This window comes from Argiope bruennichi, chromosome X2 (assembly GCF_947563725.1).
Source record: "Argiope bruennichi chromosome X2, qqArgBrue1.1, whole genome shotgun sequence".
Lineage (NCBI taxonomy): Eukaryota > Metazoa > Arthropoda > Arachnida > Araneae > Araneidae > Argiope > Argiope bruennichi.
Genome location: NC_079163.1, coordinates 82,679,257 through 82,698,294, shown reverse-complemented (window position 1 = coordinate 82,698,294; position 19,038 = coordinate 82,679,257). Strand labels below are relative to the sequence as shown.

General features: G+C 30.2%; 1 protein-coding gene across 5 annotated transcripts in view; it reads left to right on the top strand.

The window, feature by feature from the left end:
- LOC129960044 (zinc finger protein rotund-like) overlaps positions 1-19,038 on the top strand; it is a 590,565-nt gene that overhangs the window by 375,428 nt on the left and 196,099 nt on the right. For all 5 annotated transcript variants that reach the window (XM_056073066.1, XM_056073063.1, XM_056073062.1 and 2 more), the window contains one exon: positions 14,392-14,440. In XM_056073066.1, the coding sequence (XP_055929041.1) occupies positions 14,392-14,440 (49 nt within the window). The remainder of the gene's footprint in view (positions 1-14,391; positions 14,441-19,038) is intronic.

Genomic DNA, 19,038 nt, shown 5'->3' with positions numbered 1-19,038 from the left:
AAAAAAAAAAAAAAAAGTTTGCAAACCATCCTCCTCTACGCATTCTGTTCAGTGATGCGTCTGTAACCCCCCCCCCATCTTTTCGCAATAAATTTGTTGTTTCTAAAGTGTTTGCGTTTCGAATCTGTGCACAATACGAAAGAAATTGCGATAAATATTTCTCCCAAAGATCTCTTTTAGAACAAGAAGAAAAGGGGGTGTAGTTTTCTTATAAAAATCTGCTCACGTTAAAGTTACAGCGTCCCAATCGTGATTCGAATAATAAAAGTTTTTTGGGGGTGGGATCGGGGGACAGAAGATTTTAGCGTGAGCGCGTGGCCTAGTAATAAAGAGAGTCATAACTCTGTTATAATGATCAATAAAGCGATTAGGCAAGTGCCATCTATTCAGATTTCTCCTTTCAGAAATGAACTGTTTCTCAGTTGCCTTTTCTGTAGGTGCGCCCCATTTTTACTTTTTCCGAGAGAAGAACAATGAATAAAAAGTAATACGAAATCAATACTCACTCCCCCAATACTGTTCTTTGCGCCATTTGGGATCTGCCAAGGAGAAAATAAGGCAAACGAAGAAAAATCTGGGAATTTTCTCGATGGGAAATAATAAGAAATATTCAATGAAACAACAGCTCTTTTTATAGAGCAATAAATCTGCTTTTCGTCATTCATATTTATTGGGCAGAAAGGGGAGGATCAAAGAATATCTCGTTTTACAGCTCCGGATTTAAATGATGATTTTTTGGGTGAAAAAGTTGAAAGCGATGGCCGATTTCGGTTTGACAATCTTTGATTTCCATCGATGAGAATTAGAAGCAAGGGGAGCTTTAAGATTCATATAGTTTTTTAAAAACATGTGACTTGACGGTCTGTTGTGCGCTGGCATTAAATTCGAATATTTGCTTTCCAAGTTCTTAAGTGTTTTTTAGTCAGATTTTCATATATGATGCTTTGAGAGATTCATCATCATTGATATAACAGGAATTTTAGATGCAAAATAACTTTTAAAAAATTTACTTTACGAGCATTTGTGTCAATATTCCGTTATGTTTCGGTGCTTATAATTCCAGATTCAATATTCTATCTACGTAATTTTTTTCTTTTGAAACTTTATCGAATTTCAGTGCAATATCGCAAACGAAAATTAAAATAAAATATACTTTTTGATTTTAAAGGTACTATCGAATAACTTTCTAAGATTATTCATTCATTAATAATAAATTTAAATGAAAATAGATTGAAATTTGAATGTAATTACTAGGTTTAAATTGTAAGAGTATTTACGCGCTGTACTTTGCCCACAGTGAATAAGTCAACCTCTATAGAAAGGTAGCTTGGCGATTCATTATTTTTGACTGTTACTAAGTGAATAAATTCAATTCCTGTTGAAATGTAGCATACTGGTTTATAATTTTAATTGTTACTGAGTAAAATTTAAATTCTGAAAAATTGTAGCTTTCTTGTTTATAATTTTGATTGTTACTAAGCAAATAAATTCAACTTTTGTAGAAATGAAACTTTTAAATTCAACTTTTGTAGAAATTTTATTGAGGTATAATTTTTTTTTTTGGCGAGTGAACTGAATAAGTTGCTGATATCATAGTAAATTAAATAGGTGATTATCGCGCATAATATTATAATGTCTGCTTAAAAACATATGAAAGGTTTTAAAATTTTAAATTATTCGCTAATTATTACGATTTTAAACATATTGAAAAAAATTCTAGTGTAAAATCAAGGTAATAAAAGTGAGGGACATTCCTCATTTTTATATATAATATGAATGGAATGACTGTTACAAAAAGAATGTTTTTTTTTTTTGTATTTCTAAATTAATTATTAGCCGTATTTTATGCAATATAGTATTTAATGTCTCCTTTGTGCTCAAGAATACTGAAAAGCTTTAAAAAAATAACACAAGCTTTTTCAAGTTTCTCAGTTTTTCAGATCTTTGATTTCAAATAAAAAAAAATTGTGAACAATGATTATTTCTTTTTATTAAATATGTCATCAAATGTCTAAAAATCCCAATGTTATAAACCAGCAAGCTGCTGATTAAAAATTTTAATAATTAATTTTAAAATATGAAACAGATGTCTAAAATTATTTATGTAACATGGTAAAATTTTTCGAAACTAATGTATTTCCAAATATAATATTTGATTGGATTTATTAAATTTAAAAGTCGTTTGAACTCTTTTGTGATTTGTTAAAAGTTTTAAAAGTGATATGCAAAATCTTTCGAGACGAAATTTATTTGGTTCATAATTTTCAGCAAAGTTTTTATTTCTGAAGTCTTTGTTTTTTCTTATTATCTTTAAACCACTTCTGCTTATAACATATTTTTGTAATTTTTCTCTATATGTCTCTTAATTTTAATTCAGCTTACCTATCAATCTAACAAAAATAGCATCATGATTATATGCTTATTATTCACTGAATTTCTGTAATTAAGAACTTTGGAAATTTTGTTGTGAATCTCATGGAAAACTCAAACAACCCTGAACCTTTGTGAAGAAAAAAACTCGCAAGTTGATAGCGCGTGTGAATAGTTTTCATATGCAGTGAAGAGCTTACGAAATCGAAAGTATTAATAGCGTAGAACCGGTTTAATGCTCATCTCTGATGTACGTATTAGTTACAGGGTCGAAAACATTCCAACTTGAAGCTAGCAACTTGTCATAGATTGGTATATGTGTGATTATGAAAGAAGATGCACCTTTCTCATCACAACTTTCCTGGTAAATTCAAATTCACCAAAATAACTATTCATCATAACTGCGCTTAAAAGAATAATGTATTAGCGCATGTCTTAATGGATATAAATCTCGTTCCTCAATGTTATTTGTTATGCTCTGTCCGATTCTGAAATATATATATATATAATATGCAGGAAACTAACTTATTTGTATTCCGTTTTGGCTACAAAATAATGCCTGTTTGTTGAAATGAGTACAGAATAATTGTTTTTGTTTAGTTGCAAAGATCTATAATAGTTTTTCTAAATGGTCCTCTATGATCTCAAGCTTCCAAAATTTCTTCTTTTCTCTCGACTATTTTTTTCATCGATGTGGATCCTTTACTTCAAATTTTTACACCACATTTTTTTGGAAGTAAGATACAAAAAAATGTTTCCTTGATTTCTTTTTCCCACTCGCCGTTTTTTCTTTTTTAAATAATTCTTTATTCATGAGGTAATTTTTTTTTCCCGCCATGCTCTCAATTCATGAGATCAGAACGCGGATTAAAAACCCCCACAAGCGAGAAACTATTTGCGCCGAACTTTAGAGGGAGACTAACGCCATCTATCGGTCATCTGGTGAATTGAAATTCCGCCTGTGATTCTTCTCATTCATTTGAGACTCTTTCGATTAACTTATTTGGTTTTATAGTTTGAAGCATCTAATAAAATCTTTACATTGTTAAAAAATTATATAATGGGAAATAGTTTCTGTCGATATTTTTTTTAAACGCAGTTGACAATCGATTATTTCTGCCGACATTTTGTTTTCAAATTGCTGGACTTGGCATTATTCACAGTAACGAAAGATAGTAATTTTGCTCTGCATATTACTGAATCAAAATGGAACTAAAACTTTTTGGAGAAATAATAATTAAACTTATCTAGTTGAGCCTGTAGGAAGATTAATTTATATTTGTGAAAACCTTCGATTATAATTCTTACATCAAGGAAATAACTTTTTCATATCGGCAATATTTCAGAATTCTACGAATATCAATGATTAAAAAGTACATTCTTCAATTACAGGAAAACGAACTTAAAATTGAAAAAAAAAACTGTGCACTTAATAATGTAAAATTGAAATTAACAAGGACATACATAAACAGCAACATAAATGCGTATTGAATCTAGAATTGCAAATTTATATTCAATGTTGATATTTTACGATTTATGGACTTTGAATTAATTTTATTTTTACTGGAATATAATGTGCAAACATGATATTTCAGTGAAGCATGTTACTACTTTAATTAACTGTTTTAGATTGGTTATTTAACTCTTTATAGATTGCGGTACATAAGTTCTTCCTGCATTAAAATCTTATCTTGTTCTAACTGATTAGAGAATTAATCCAATGTACTCAGTGAATTAACAATAACAAACACACAAAATCGATGAAAAAAATATAAAATTTTTATGAGCTTAGTTAAATCCATGTATTATTTTAAATAAAATCAGATTATTTTAAGAAATTAGTGTGTATTATTTTTAATAAATAAATCTGATTAATAGAAAATGAAATTAACATTAAATTAATCATTACAATATAATATTGTCTAATAGAAGAGAGAATAAGGTCTGTAAGATGAAAAAGAATAAATCAGTGAGCCTCTTGTTGTTATCACCGATGACAGCGAGAGTGAGGGATCTCCTGAAACTTTCTCATATATTATCTAATAAAATTACCATCCCCCTCCCTCGTATAAAATTGTAGAATTAAATAAGACCATGAACGTTATGAAAGCTCAAATTTTTACTGCCAGAGTTCTGCATATAGGAATTGCGTGTTTCATAAAATAGTAACGAAAATTGACACTTTGTGTCAATCGCATGCTATTGGCGAACTTTGGTACTAAACGCATACTATTGGTGAACGGTAGTTACGAAAGAGACTATTAGCAAGCGATCTTTGGTGGACTTTTTTTGCTATTAATTGCTTATATTAGGTTATTAAACAAATACCAGAAAACCGAATATGTGTGTAGAATATGTATACCTTTTTTACGACCAACAGAAATCAAAATTCGATTTAGAACCACAATTGTAGTTATAAGATCACTTATGAAATTCCGTTTATTTAAATCATTGCGCTTTTGATTTATCGCCTTTCCAAGCATGCAAAAGTACCGAGAGACGGACGATCTGTCTTTTGACAGATTTAGTTTAAAATTTGGTAAAGGTCTATAATTTCGATGCTAAAACTGTGAACCATATTTCATTTATCAGAGTTTTTAAGTTTACGAATTATTACTTTACATGCATGTCAAATTACAGATGGTCAACCCCTTGGCAGATTCGGTTCCAAATCTGCTACAGTTCTACATTTTTGGTGCTAAACCTGTATATTAAATTTTTTCTTCTCTTTACGTTTTATATTTATTGTGTTTACTTGCACTCAAACAGTAGGATAGACGGACTTGTTCAGAATGGATTTCGTTTAAAATTTAATAGAAATCTAAAAATGTGGTTATAAGTCCATATACCAAATTTCATCCACTTAGCGCAAAGCGTTTTTGGGTTATTGTATTCAGAGATGGACAGAGCGACAGGTAGGCTTAATTCCATACATGTGTTTTTCGGACTCTTGAGATTATTCAAAATCTCGAACTCAAATTTTTTAACGATTACGATTCTTTTTCTTCGTATACTTCATGTACGAGAAAGTAATAAAGAGTAAATCTCAATAAACCGTGTTTACATGGTAGCTTGTTATAAGAGTTAAATTTAAATAAATAATTTAATCTTTTTGAAATAAAATTGATTTTCAGAATATTTTCTAGAAAAGGATTGGGGCTTTATAATTAACTGGATTTTGGGAACATATGATTTCCGTAATGATTGTAACAGATGGTTTGAAGCCATTTTTGAAGTACAATAATATTAAAGTTTCTCTTGATTTCAATGAAGGAAATAAAATTAGTAAACAAAGTGTAACTGAACTCAAAATTTCTATTCATTTTCCTTATCTGATCACATGCTTTTCTTTTTTCTAAATGAATTTTTAAAGGAACATTCAAATATATTATGTTTTGAGTTATACTTAGCTTAAATAAATGAACATGTAAAATTCAGTAGATCGCTTATACGAATCAGTTTCGATGAAATCTAGTGCCTCACTTGATAATCTGCAATTAAAACCTGAAATAACATTTAATTTACCAGAACAAATAAGTAAAAAAGTATGGTATGATGAGCAAAGCTATTTTTCCTTTATTATATTGAAATTATCTCTGTGAAATCAAATAGAATTCTTATTTCTCTTAGATGGTATAATTTATTTTTCTGTGATTTAACGTTTATATAAAGCGCATACCTCGTTTTCGCTTTTACCGTGTCTAATTTCCAATCCATAAATTTCCTCTGAGGATTCGGCTTTCTTATTTATTCTTCTTAAAAGAGAAAGTAAATTATTAAGGAATAATCTGTTAAAGAAACTCGGCCCAAATTTTTATAATTAAAACGTGAATGATTAATAAACGATCTGTAGAAAAGATAATTGGTGGAAAAAAGTATAAAACTTCTCATCGCGATACATTTAACGAATATGTTACGAAACAAATACGCTCAAAACGTTCTTTTCTATCCAAGGAAAGCAAGATAAATCTAAAGCCCCCCCCTTTTATTTTTTTCACTGTATTTCGCCTTCACTTTTTCTACCATGCCATTCAAATGTCTCCGTATTTGTTTCACTTTCATTAAGTAGTGCGTTTCAACAGTGTAGTCCTCAGGTAGATATTGAAAAATTGAGCTTCTTTTATGCTGTCCCTTTTCATCCTTTAAACAGGTTGTTTCTCGATTTAGCGCTTTGAACTACGAGAGTAATTAAGCACTCTGAATATGCCCCTTCTTTTCCTTTATTAGAACAAGGAGAAGAAAGTTCAAGCCCAGAAAACTGAAGAAAATTTCGCCGCCAGTGATGTTAGAATTTTACTGTCTTTTGTGCTTTGAAGGCAAGTCTTAATGAGCGGTTTTAGACGTGGGAGCTGTCTTTTACTCATTTAGTTTGGCCTTCTTTTTTTTTATTTGATTTTTCTCATTCACTAAATTATTTTGCATTTTTTTCCCTCCTCCCTTTTTTTCTTCAGCCTCCTTTTCTCCTCCGGTTTTTATTCCCTCGTTTTCCAATTTTGATTGTGAGTCCTAACAGAGTAATTAAAGCGACGTCTTTGAAGTCTGAAGACATTGAAAACAACCTTTTGCCATCATCTCATCCTCTTAAGCCTCTTCGAGCGAAAGCTAAAGCTCGACACCCGCACCTCGGGAAAATCTCTTCCCCAATATTAAAGAATCCTGGTTTTATTAGCCTGCAGAACCATATGATTGCCTCCTGAAGTTTTAAAGATGCTGCTGGAGCTGATGCGAAACCAGTTTTCCTTTTAAAACTTCGTTTCAGAACCATCGGAAAAACGCTTCTGTCATTTAATTGGATTGAAGACTGTCCAATAGGGGCTGTAAAGCGTAAACAATTTCTGCCATCTCTCCCTTCAGCCGCTAATGAAATAAGGCAATATTTTTCATTTAGTTATAAATGACGTCTTATTGACATTCGCTCTTCGCCCAAGTTTGTTTTTCCCAAATTGATGGAGCTCGATTGAGTTTTGCCGGAAAACCAATAAAAATTTTCCCTTAACTCGTGTAGCCTTGGTTCAGCCGCCGAGGAGGTACTAATTTTTGCCTCTCGTACAAATTGACTTTCTTACTGTAGGGATTGCTTTTCTTAAAAGCCGCCTAAATACTTGCTTTGATCGTGTGAAATTTACTCGCTTTGATTTCGTCTCCATTTAATCAAATCCAAACATTATCTTTTAATAGTCTTTTTAAATTGATTTTAGTATGCTAACGGTTTTAAAAGGATTTGATAATTTTTTTCCCTTCTCTCCAAGATGTCCGCAGAATTTTCTTTGCTTAGTTGAGACTATTTAAGTTTCCAGTTGTTTCATTTCATCGAATCTGTAGAATTTTCCTATCCTTTGAATATTTTTGACGAAAAGCTCTGCATTGATTTTCTTTTTAATTCGCTTTAAGTTCAGGAAAAAGTTATGAAATTTCTTTACTTAAATCCGTGTATTTATTCGAAATCAAAAGCGCAACACAGTATCTAGCAAACATTAAACTTTTAAGTAAAATTTTTTATAGGTTTTTTTTTCTTTTTATTATATTAAAATGTATAAACACTCTATAAAAATGCTTTAGTATTGGAAATCTTTCATTTCTATTCAATTCTCTTCGATAATTCCACGATTACTTCGAATCGTATTAATACAAATGATAATAATTAAAATTTAATACCTTAGAAGATTTTCTTCATTGAACCGTCTTTATTTAACTTCTTTCTGAAACCTAAAATATCCAACTGGTAACAGCATTAAGGAAAACTTTTAATAATGTTTGACCCTGTGCACAAAAATATTTTCTACTGTAATTATTTTGATTAAACTCTTATTCGATACTTTTTATCCTTTCTTCCCTTAACTAAGTTTTGCTACCATTCCTTTACTAAAAGGAAAGTAATACATGACAATCAATAATATCCGTTAATTTATTACATGCATAAACCTCCAACGTTTTATTCGTTATCGGGGTCTTCAAGAATGTAGATTTCGAAAAAAGATTGCATAATTTTTTCGTTCTCTGTTTATTAAAAAATGTAAGCTAATAAGCTACACGGTTTACTTTCCAATTAGCATATAACTCACTATATCATTTATCATCAAAATAACTTGAATTTTGTCCTGTAAGATATTAAAACTGCAGATTTTTTTTTCCATTTGTCTGAATGCTATAGATGGGGTTCAAAACTGCATTTTATACACATATGTGTATTATTAACAAACTTAGCAGTGAATAAGCAATAAGAGAGACGAAAGGACTTTTTATCAACTTGTAGTAGTGCCATTATATGATATATAATTTGCGGTTGTTTAATTTGAGTGCAAAATGACTAATAATTGCTAGATTGAGATCCAATATCAAATTTACATAAACTTTGAAATGATTTGAATTAACAGTGAGATGGGTATGTAAAGTTACTATAAATTATAGACAGGAAAACAACTTTGCAACTTTCAGAATACTTCCAATATCAGTAAAACTCGCGTATATACTTGATTCTTTGCTTATTCTTGCACACCAAAATTATCCTCAAGTATAAAATATGATGAATTTTGGTGAAATAAAAAAAATACAAAATACTATAATACGTGTGCATGAAGAAACTGTAGAAAAAGCATTATTAAAACTTAAGTGTAAGAAAACCTTGGTAGAATCATACCACCTTAGTCAATATCCATACCATTACGTCGTACTTAATGCATCGTCCTTCGGTGTGAACGCCGAGTGAGTGATGACTATCTTTATGCGAGCAACTGCCATTTATTGCTGAATTTTGAAAATACTTCAAGTAGGTACCAGCAATTGAAAAGAAGGTCTGTCTTTCTCTTTGTCTTGCCATCGACTGCAACTGATCCTGGTGCTTAATTATTTACCCTTTTCTTAGTTTTAAGTGAATAGAGGTCTTTGGGGAAAGGGCGGGTAAAAAAGGCGGCCATTCGAAGGATCGGGCAGGCACCCGTGCGAAATATCGACAATCACTGGAGGGCCAATGTCTCTGGAGCCAGATATTGGAGAAAGTGCCAGATCTGGGAGCAAAATGAGGCGGTAATTTCTTTTCTTATTTCCAGAGGGGGAACTTCAAAACAAAGCAGCAGAGAGGAGGAAACTACAATTAGTAGCGAAAGTAACGCACCAAGATTTTCTGGAAAACGGACTTCGGGTCTAGTCATTTATCATCATTAGGTTTTATTTAACTGAGAATCTGTCACCGGTTTACATCAGTCCAGATTTTAGTCTTGCCAGATATCTCTTTCCACCTCGGTCTGTGTCTCGTTTTTTTTTTTTTTTTTTTTTTTTTTTTCCTCCCTCTTTCTGCGAGTTGACTTGAAAGTTGAGTCTGGGAAGTTTCATTCATATATTTTCGGTCTAAAAATTATAGGTCTCATTTTGCTGGAGACAGTATGTAGTACTAATGATGAAATAGATGGAAGTAACCATCCTGGATTTTGAAGTTTTATGTGCGATTAATATGTTTTTAAAATATTAAATGTAAAAATTAAGTTGATGACAAAAAAAAATTTTGTTTTCGAATAAGAGAAAAAATATATGAGAATTTTCATATATTATTCTTGTCTAAGAAGTAGAGAATTAATTTCGTTGTAATAAGTGTAAGGATGATAGAAAGTAAAAACCTTTTGTTTGGATTTTGTAAGCGATTGAAAGCATTATTTCTGTCGTTAATATAAAATGTAATCTTAAATAAAATGCTCAGATTATATTTAATTTTATTTTCATATCGAAGGAAACTCATATATGGTTAATTGTTGCTCACAAATATTAAGATTGCATCTTTAAAAAAAATGAGTTATATTAATTGATGATTAAGTCATTATTTAAAAAGAATTGGACATAGTACAAAACGCGTAGGATCAAAACAACGACTATTGAAGGCGGGGAAAATTTTCTCTAATGTTAAACGGCTGCTCGAAAGAGCCGTTCACTGAAAATTAAATACTAAAATTCATTCTCTTTGGCTTAGCCATTGAGAAATCTGTGCATAGTGTACTAAGCTAATTTGCGTAATGTTTCTGGTCTGTCTACGTGTGAACGGTGATTTTGTTTAAATAGTATGGATTTTTGCTGTGGATTTATATAAGGCTGAGGTCATGGGAGTGCTTATATATATAGTGGTTGAAGTCAGGCGCCGATTCTTTGTCCTCATTGGCCAAAATGGTGTTTCCGTGGACAAACGCAGAACCTAGATGAAAATATTAGTAATGTTTCGTGTCATGTTCCAAACCAATTTCTTTCTAAGCTATTTGTTTGAAGTCGCGGAATATGTTTTGAATTCCATGAGGAGGTTGGGTGAGGAGAATATGCATTTTGTCAGCAAGATTGAATGGGGAAAGATAAAAGATATAAACTGAAAAAAAAAAAAGAGAATGTACAAAAAAAGTGTGTGCAGATTGTATGCTATGTCACTGGAATGTTTAAATGAGATAAAACTTTTCCCCCTTAAATGCAATTAAAAATGGGGTATTTAAAATTGTGTATACTTTTTTCTTAAAAATTACTTTATATATTACTTGAAATTTGCCTAACTTATCCCATGTAGGTATACTTTGTTACTACAAAAAAATTCCTTAATATTATTAATACTGCAATCAAAAACGAAATTTTTTAAGAAATTCATTATGACGCCTAATTAAAATTTTTTGAAAAAAAAAACAAAGCACCATTTTATGTAATTTCCCTTTGTTTAAAAGATAATGTCCTCTAAAAATCTCTGTAAAAAAATCACAGACTTGTATCTTTAATATATATTTAGAAAAACTTGCACGCACTTATTCAACATCTCCTATTCCCTCTTAAAAGATCACAACAAATTAAAATTTAATCTTCATTATATTAAATGTATATAATGAGTATCAACTACCTGATATTTACTCTATTCAAAATTTTTATATTAATGCATGGTTTAACTAGTATTTGCACCCCCTTTCGCATTTTGACTACCAACAAAAACATCTTAGCATTCATTCTAAGGATAGACTCCAGTTTACGACTTTACCTCTAATCTACCTTATTCAAATGTTTCACATTAAAGCATGGTTTATCTTGTTCTTGTATCCCCCTTCGTATTTTGACAATCAACAAAAACATTTTAGTATTCATTCTGTGGACAGATCCAAGTCTATGACTTCACCTCAAAAGTAATACTTTCTTAATCTGTTTCCCAAGCCTTGCGGTAATGCGCTTTGCAAAAGGAAGGATAAAAAAAAAAAGGGACCCTCCATCTTGATCATAAATCACACGTTCGAAAGTTTAAATGTTGTATTTATTGATATTTTATGTAAGATCAATGCGTAAAAGAATGACGTTCTGGTAGCAGCTGGGGGGGGGGGGAGGTCGATTCTATAGGCTGCAAAAGCAGACTGCCAAAGCTTTCAACTTTTCACGTATGACTTTTCAAGAAACTTCTTCCTCGGAAGTTTCCCGAAAAGTCGAAGGCGGGAGCGGCTAAAAGAAAAGAAAATAGGCTTCCAAATTGATGTTCTTTTGATTGCCCAAAACATAGACGTCTGCGCTTAGATTAATTCCACGCTTTTGGCCGAAAGCCAAAAATCCCGGGGCCTGCAATTTGTTTTCCATTGTTGGAGGTATCTTAAGGTAATCTGGAGAACTTTAAAAATTCATGTTAATCTCTTTTTGTCGACACTCGCTGTCATCTGACTTTCAAGCGCTATCAAATATTGTCTCGTTACTGCGGATCTGCAAGTTCCATTCGGAATTTAAATACTCGCAAATTTTGTCATGAGATAATAGATTGCGGATTCAAATAATTCATAGTTCTTATACCGTTAGATAGGTTATTATATGTGAATCTCATGCAGGCACGAATTTCTGTCTAGGCGAAATAAGTTGCTGCCTAAAACTGTTGGCCTGTGGGAGTAGCTGCAAACAAAAAAACAACGACAAGCTGATAAAAAAAATGGTATAAACCTAGTTGACAATTAGATAAATTGGTGGAAAAATACGAATTTTATGAATCATAAAGGCTAATATTACTTTTTCATGTATAACTGATTCGAGTTCCTTTCGCTTTCACTAAGTTTATTCAGTTATTACAGTATGTTTACACAACGAAAGTCAACTTGAATAATATAGTATTCTGACGAGAATATTATGCTGTCATAAGTCATTATAAATAAACAAAAACATGAATTTTCAAGAAATAATTTTTCTTTTCTAATAATTTTAAATAAATAATTAACAAATTGATTCATATTTCAACACATTTTTAATTTAAACTGAATTGTGCAATTTATTATGAAAGGAACCTCATGATGTAACCTGTCGAGAGCCGCAAAATGCCTAAATCCGACCCTCGTCTCATATATTAAATAATACTACATATTTCATATCTTTATCGGGGTAATAAAAATTGGCCGAGAAAACAAATGAATGTTCTTGTTTTTCTGCATGGTGAATAGATAATGGTGAAGATTGTTTTATTACGAGTTAAATGTAAGTAAATATAACCTGTTGTTGATTCTTTCTCTATGTTAAACTGATGCCTAACACAGAAAAACATCGGCCATTCGATTTGTAACTTTTATATCTGCATAACTCCTGATTGACTTGGAAGTGTTTGGCCATTCCATTTCTTCAGTTTTGTATACTGAGAATTGAAGAGATGAGAGTTGTACCGATATTGACACATTAATGTTTTTGTTTTGCTTTTGAAAAACTCTTTAAATGTTCTTGTAAGTCATTTTTTTTCGTAAATATAAATATCTATTATGCTTATCTCAATAATACTTATCTGCTATCATAAAAGTATAAATGCGAAGAACTTACAAAAACAGAATTAATGAAAAATTTTCAAGATAATTTATCTAATTTCGATATCTTTCAGACAAATCTTTTTTTTTTTCAGAATCATAGAATGTTTTATGAACATTTATCCGTTATAAAAAATGATTTGAAAATTTTCTATATGAATTGTATGATTTATTTATCATTTCGTTTGTAGAGTCATTCAAGTTGGATCAACTTTAATAAATATTTATTTTCTACAATGAAATCCTGAAGTCTTTTTTTTCCAGTCCAAATATTAAATACATCTGTTGGTTTCCTTTTTTTTTATTTTTTTTTATTTTTGGGGGGATTGAAAAAAATTTAGAAAAGTAGCGACAAAAAATATTTCCTTTTTGTGTTTGTTCCTTATGTAAATCCATGCATATTAAAATTTACAAAGTTATTTTAAAAGTATTGACTTCTGAAATGCAGCAAAGAATAAATCTGTTTCATTGTAAAAATTCGCTTTACTTTTCTAAACGAGATTTTGTTCTATCGCTTTTATAGTCTAAAATCGTAAATGTAAGCGAGAAAATCTTAAATTGTTGTTGTACAGTATGCGGTTGCAAGAACATAGTGTTGTTTTCCCCCCTTAATCTGTATTGAGTGTATCATATTTTATAAATTTAATATTTCTTTTTCTATTCAACAAAATATTTATTCGAATGTCATATCAAGTAACCGATTTTCCATTTTATAATGCACTGCTTTATTTATTGTATATTACCGCCATCTAGTGGTCAAAAGGGCAGATAGCAAATGTTATAAGTATTATTATAACTCTCTATTAGTAGATGGGTTCGAAAGATGTAATTTAGCAATTGGGTCGAATATTATTTTAAAAAAGTATTTTTTTAAAGTTGTGATTCTTCCTGAAAAGCCCTTCTGCTGAATTTAACAACAAATTATATCGTTTAATACTTTCTGCAATGATTATTAAATTTTGAGAATGGAACTTTATTCAAAATATATCTTATGGATATTATTAAATTAAAATGAAGATTACAGTTTGTTAAATTTCCAACCTTGTAAATAAAATACAAAAGGAAGCATTATCTTGATAATTTTTACTTTTCAAAAAATATTTAATATCTTGTTAGCTCAGACGGAATAAAAAATGTTACTTGTGTCTGATAGCAGATTTTCTACATAATAAAGACCACTTTAATTTAGTTTAATGAAACATGTTTATTTTATCCTATGAAAATAAATTTTTTTAACTTGAAAATCTTTCTTTTGCAGAATAAATTGAACACTTCCGATCAGCACAATGCATCCACGATGCACAAAGGTAAGGGATTCATTTATTGAATTTTATTTTATAATTTATTGGTTGTAAGAGTGGCGGGGCAATATACCTATGGCAATGTTTGACTGTTTTCTTTTCCTGCTAGAAAACGTAGTCCCTGTAAATTGCCTAAAAACAAGCCTGTGTTAAGTTCTTTCTGTTGTGCTGTTGATAGCTATAAAAGCAATAATTCAAAATAATATACTCTGTTGACCATTCACTCAGTGACTTGCAGTTTTTCTTTGGTTTTTAAGATAAAGGTTTAAAATGAAAAATTAACTATAGTAGTTTATTTATTTGTTTTTGCTTGAATAACTACTACTTAATTCTATTTATTTGTTTATAATTATTTTTATATTTTGGTTTTAGAATATCTAAAACCCCTAAATTTATTTAGAAAGTCTAATTATTGAAAGCTCTGAATGAAATAAATAAAATATTATATATGAAATAAAAAAAAATTATATGAATGAAATATTAGTTCCCAATAGCCCAGTTATTCTCTTTGAAATTATTATGTTTTTGTAATGACGTGAAATAAAAAAAATATTATATGAATGAAATATTAATTCCCAATAGCCCAGTTATTCTCTTTGAAATTATTATGTTTTTATAACGACGTAAAATAAAAAAAAATATTATATGAATGAAATATTAGTTCCCAATAGCCCAGTTATTCTCTTTGAAATTATTATGTTTTTATAATGACGTTAAATAAAAAAAAAATATTATATGAATGAAATATTAGTTCCCAATAGCCCAGTTATTCTCTTTGAAATTATTATGTTTTTATAATGACGTTAAATAAAAAAAAAATATTATATGAATGAAATATTAGTTCCCAATAGCCCAGTTATTCTCTTTGAAATCATTATGTTTTTATAATGACGTGTTGTGAATTGGAAAAATATTTGTTAAGCACAATATTAATCCTCCACACTTCACAACCAATAAATGATGTATTTGAAGTCAAACTGGCCGATATGAGTAAAAGGTATAGTTTTGAATTTTCTTCGGCAGGTTTTTAATGTGATCTTAGAATTATAATTTTACCCCATTATCTTCACAAAAGAATTTTTTATCATATTTAAAAATGGTTGCTGTGTTGTAAGCCTTGGGTCTATTGCTACGCCACTTTTAAACGTATTGTTACTGTACTATTATCTTCTTTCTGTGTTGCTCGTATTTAAGGGCTTGAAAAAATAACTTTGCATTTATTATTTTAGTAAAAATCGTGTAAAGTATCGATATAGAAACTTCCTGTTACATTTTACTTTACATGATCTAATTTTCTTTTTAAATTTTGACCTACAGATTCCAAGGCCCTTCCAGCAGCAACCTAGAAAACATGTTGACAATAAATGATACTATTTTTAACATTGTTCCATTTGCATTACTTCGTTGACTTAAAATTCATCTTTCAATCTCTTAATTAATCGGTTTGTGTCAGATAATGCTTTTAATCTCTAGTTCATTAAAAAGCCTTTTCAAAATTTTTAATGGTCTCATTTTTGCCAAAATAGCTAATAATCCCTTCAACACACCCACTCTAAACCAATTTTCAAGCCCTTAAGAATAGTTTGAATTGTATTTCATAATTAATGAATCTTTTTAAAAATATTTCCTTGTTTTCGCTATTTTTTAAATACTGATGTCTCTTCAATTTTGCTTCTTAAGAAATATAAAGCGCAAATCAGCTTTTAATGAAGTTCCGATTTTTTTTAAAAAAAAAGATATTCTGCCGTAAATCTTCCGGGTTTTTTTTTCTGTAATAATGTCAAAAGAAGGAAAAACAGAAAGGTAAGTTAAACCTTTTAAATATTAATTGGCCTAGATGCACAAAGTAAATTAAAGGTAAGTACTGAAGGTATGAATTCATTCGTGTTTCTCACGAATTAATATTAACATTGAGGCGCTTATCAAAGTAAATTATACTTTGAATTTTCATAATAAAATTCATGAAATAGTTACTATCATAAAGATGAAACTGTTTTCCTTTCAGGCATGTCTACTTAATCTTTTTTCCAGGACATAAAAAAGCAAAGAAGTGCTCTCTTAGAAGATCCCACAAGAAAAACAAGCCATTTTTAGGGGTGCCATTTCAAGGGCAAACGTTTCTTAATCATCGCGATCTTTTAAATATGCACCATTCAATTATATTGTTTCCTATTTTTTTTTAAAATTAGAAGTAAGGAATTTTCAAATGCTATTTTTCAGTGGAATACTTTATAAGCATAGTATAAATATAAAACAGTGTTTCTTCTTATTTTTGGTTTCTGATTAAAAATCAAAATTACTTATATTTCATAAAAACATTTCTCGAATTATTTTTAATATATATTTACCAACCCCTGAACTATACATTTTCTACAGTGAGAAAGATTTTTTATATGATTATATCCCTTCCTTATGAAAGCTTTTCAAAATTAATAAATCCTCTTTCCAAAATAATTATTTTTCTATTACACAGAACTCATTAGCATCGTATAAGTCCATATAATCAAGAGAAGAATTCGATCATTATTAGATAAATCGATTATTATTAACTGAAAATCACTTGCGAATAACATGAAAAATCCTGAAATAATATATACGTAATATTTTTTTGTGTTTATATTGAAATTTTTTTGTTTATATCTCAAATATGCTGAAATTCCAAACCATTCTTTTCTTTCTTTTATACGTTTATCTTTTTTATTCAGTTTTTCTTCGTTTTTCAATGCAGTTTTATTTATGTACATAATATCATTAATTTCATACTTTCATGCAATACAATTACGCACTAAATTAAATTAATTTATTATTAAGAGTTTCTCCTTACTTTTAAATCAATTCATATTACTTAATAAAATTGTACAGAACAAAACTTTCCAAGGTACCCTTAAATTTCATCTGTCGGTCTTATAGCTAGTCTGTGTTTCGGATAATTATTTTCCGTGGTAAACTAATCAAAAACATTTTTCTCTCTAAGTGAACTAAGCGACAAAAAAAAAAAAAAAAAAAATCGGAAATACAAAATTCAACAACATCGTGTTAATTGTATTCATAATTTGAATTTCTTTTCGCATTTTCTTGAGAACAAACAGCCAAATCGAAACTCGCCAAATTCAAGCATTTTAAGCTAAAACAGTTAATTTAGAAAATAAAATTTCTGAATCAACTGCACAGCTTTAATTAAAATTAACATTCGCCGAGTAATTATGCAATGGAATGTGTCAGAAAGAAAGTTTCGCAAGGGAAAAAAATTCGAAAAGAAGCAGAAAATACACACACAAAAAAAAAGGCAGCAAAAATAAATCCGGAATCAAAATCAAAAGAGAAACTCCGCCAAAAATCTGTCAAGAAGCATTTAACCACCGCAGCCATTTCGAGTGATATCTAGTGACGTCCCGCACATTTCCACATATCTAAAAAGCCAACAAAAACTTCAAAGGCTTCGAAGTATTTTTAATGCTTTAAAACTTTAATTTTTCTTGTAATGAGTTTAAATGCACAAGAAAAAAAAATGCGCGCGTCGAATAGAATGGCGGGAGCTGAGTTTCTTCCCATTTTAATACAAAACCGAGACAAATAGGTCGCAGTAAAGTGTTTATTTTAGCAGCGGCGATGTTCAAATCTCCCTTTTCTGTAATACATTTTCTTCTGCTGCTGCGTCTTTTATTGGATGCTAACTGCCGTTTTATTGGAGAGCAAAGGATCTCTTATCCTTTTCCTCTTATTCACTTAATCAGGCAACAAAATGAGACGCTAAAACGGTAGACACTTTGAGAAATGGACACTCGCTCTTGCAAAAAGAAAAAAAGAAAGAAAAAAAAAGTACAAAAAAAAAAAGTAAGGAAAAAGAAAGCATAAGGACGCTGGCAAAGAAAAAGAAAGAAGCCTCAGTCATTGAGTCGGAACGAAATGTGGGGTGGAGCGGCCAGAAAAAAAAAGTAGGAGGGGGAGCGGGATAAATAATAAAATAATAATAAAAAAACTAAAATATCTCCGCAATCGTAAAACGATTTGTTCCCCCTCCCTCCACCTTCCCAATCGATGGGACACCGCATTCCTTGAAGAGGAACGTCACCATCTTCTTCTTGCTCTTCATCTTCCTTTCGCTCCTCCCCGCCAAAAAGCAAAAATCATCTCTTGTTTGCAAACACAGCGTTTCGTCATCTGAACCACGTGACCCGCGAGCAATTTATTGGAGGGCTCTGTGACGTCACGCAGAATGTGAGAGACTAATATTGAGGAACCATAGACTTTTTCCTTTTCTTTGCGCGTTTTTCTGTCATTTTCGATGGATGTTTTGATCTTTTTTAATTTTTTGAGCGTTCATTTATGTTCTATTTTTTTTAGAGAATTCATTGCTTTGGTCTTTGGATAAATGATTGTTAATTTTTTAAACAAGTCGAATGCTTCAATGCAATTTCTCTGCCGATATTCTTCTTGTAAGACATGTTTTCTTGAGAGATATAATTATTTCTTGGATCATATTTTTTTATATATCGGCTAGTACTTCTATTTAAATTTAAATGAGAAGAAAACAGAAGCAAAATTTAATACATTATTTATCTATTCTATTTAACAATAGTGTTGCTAATGCTCCATTCGCAATT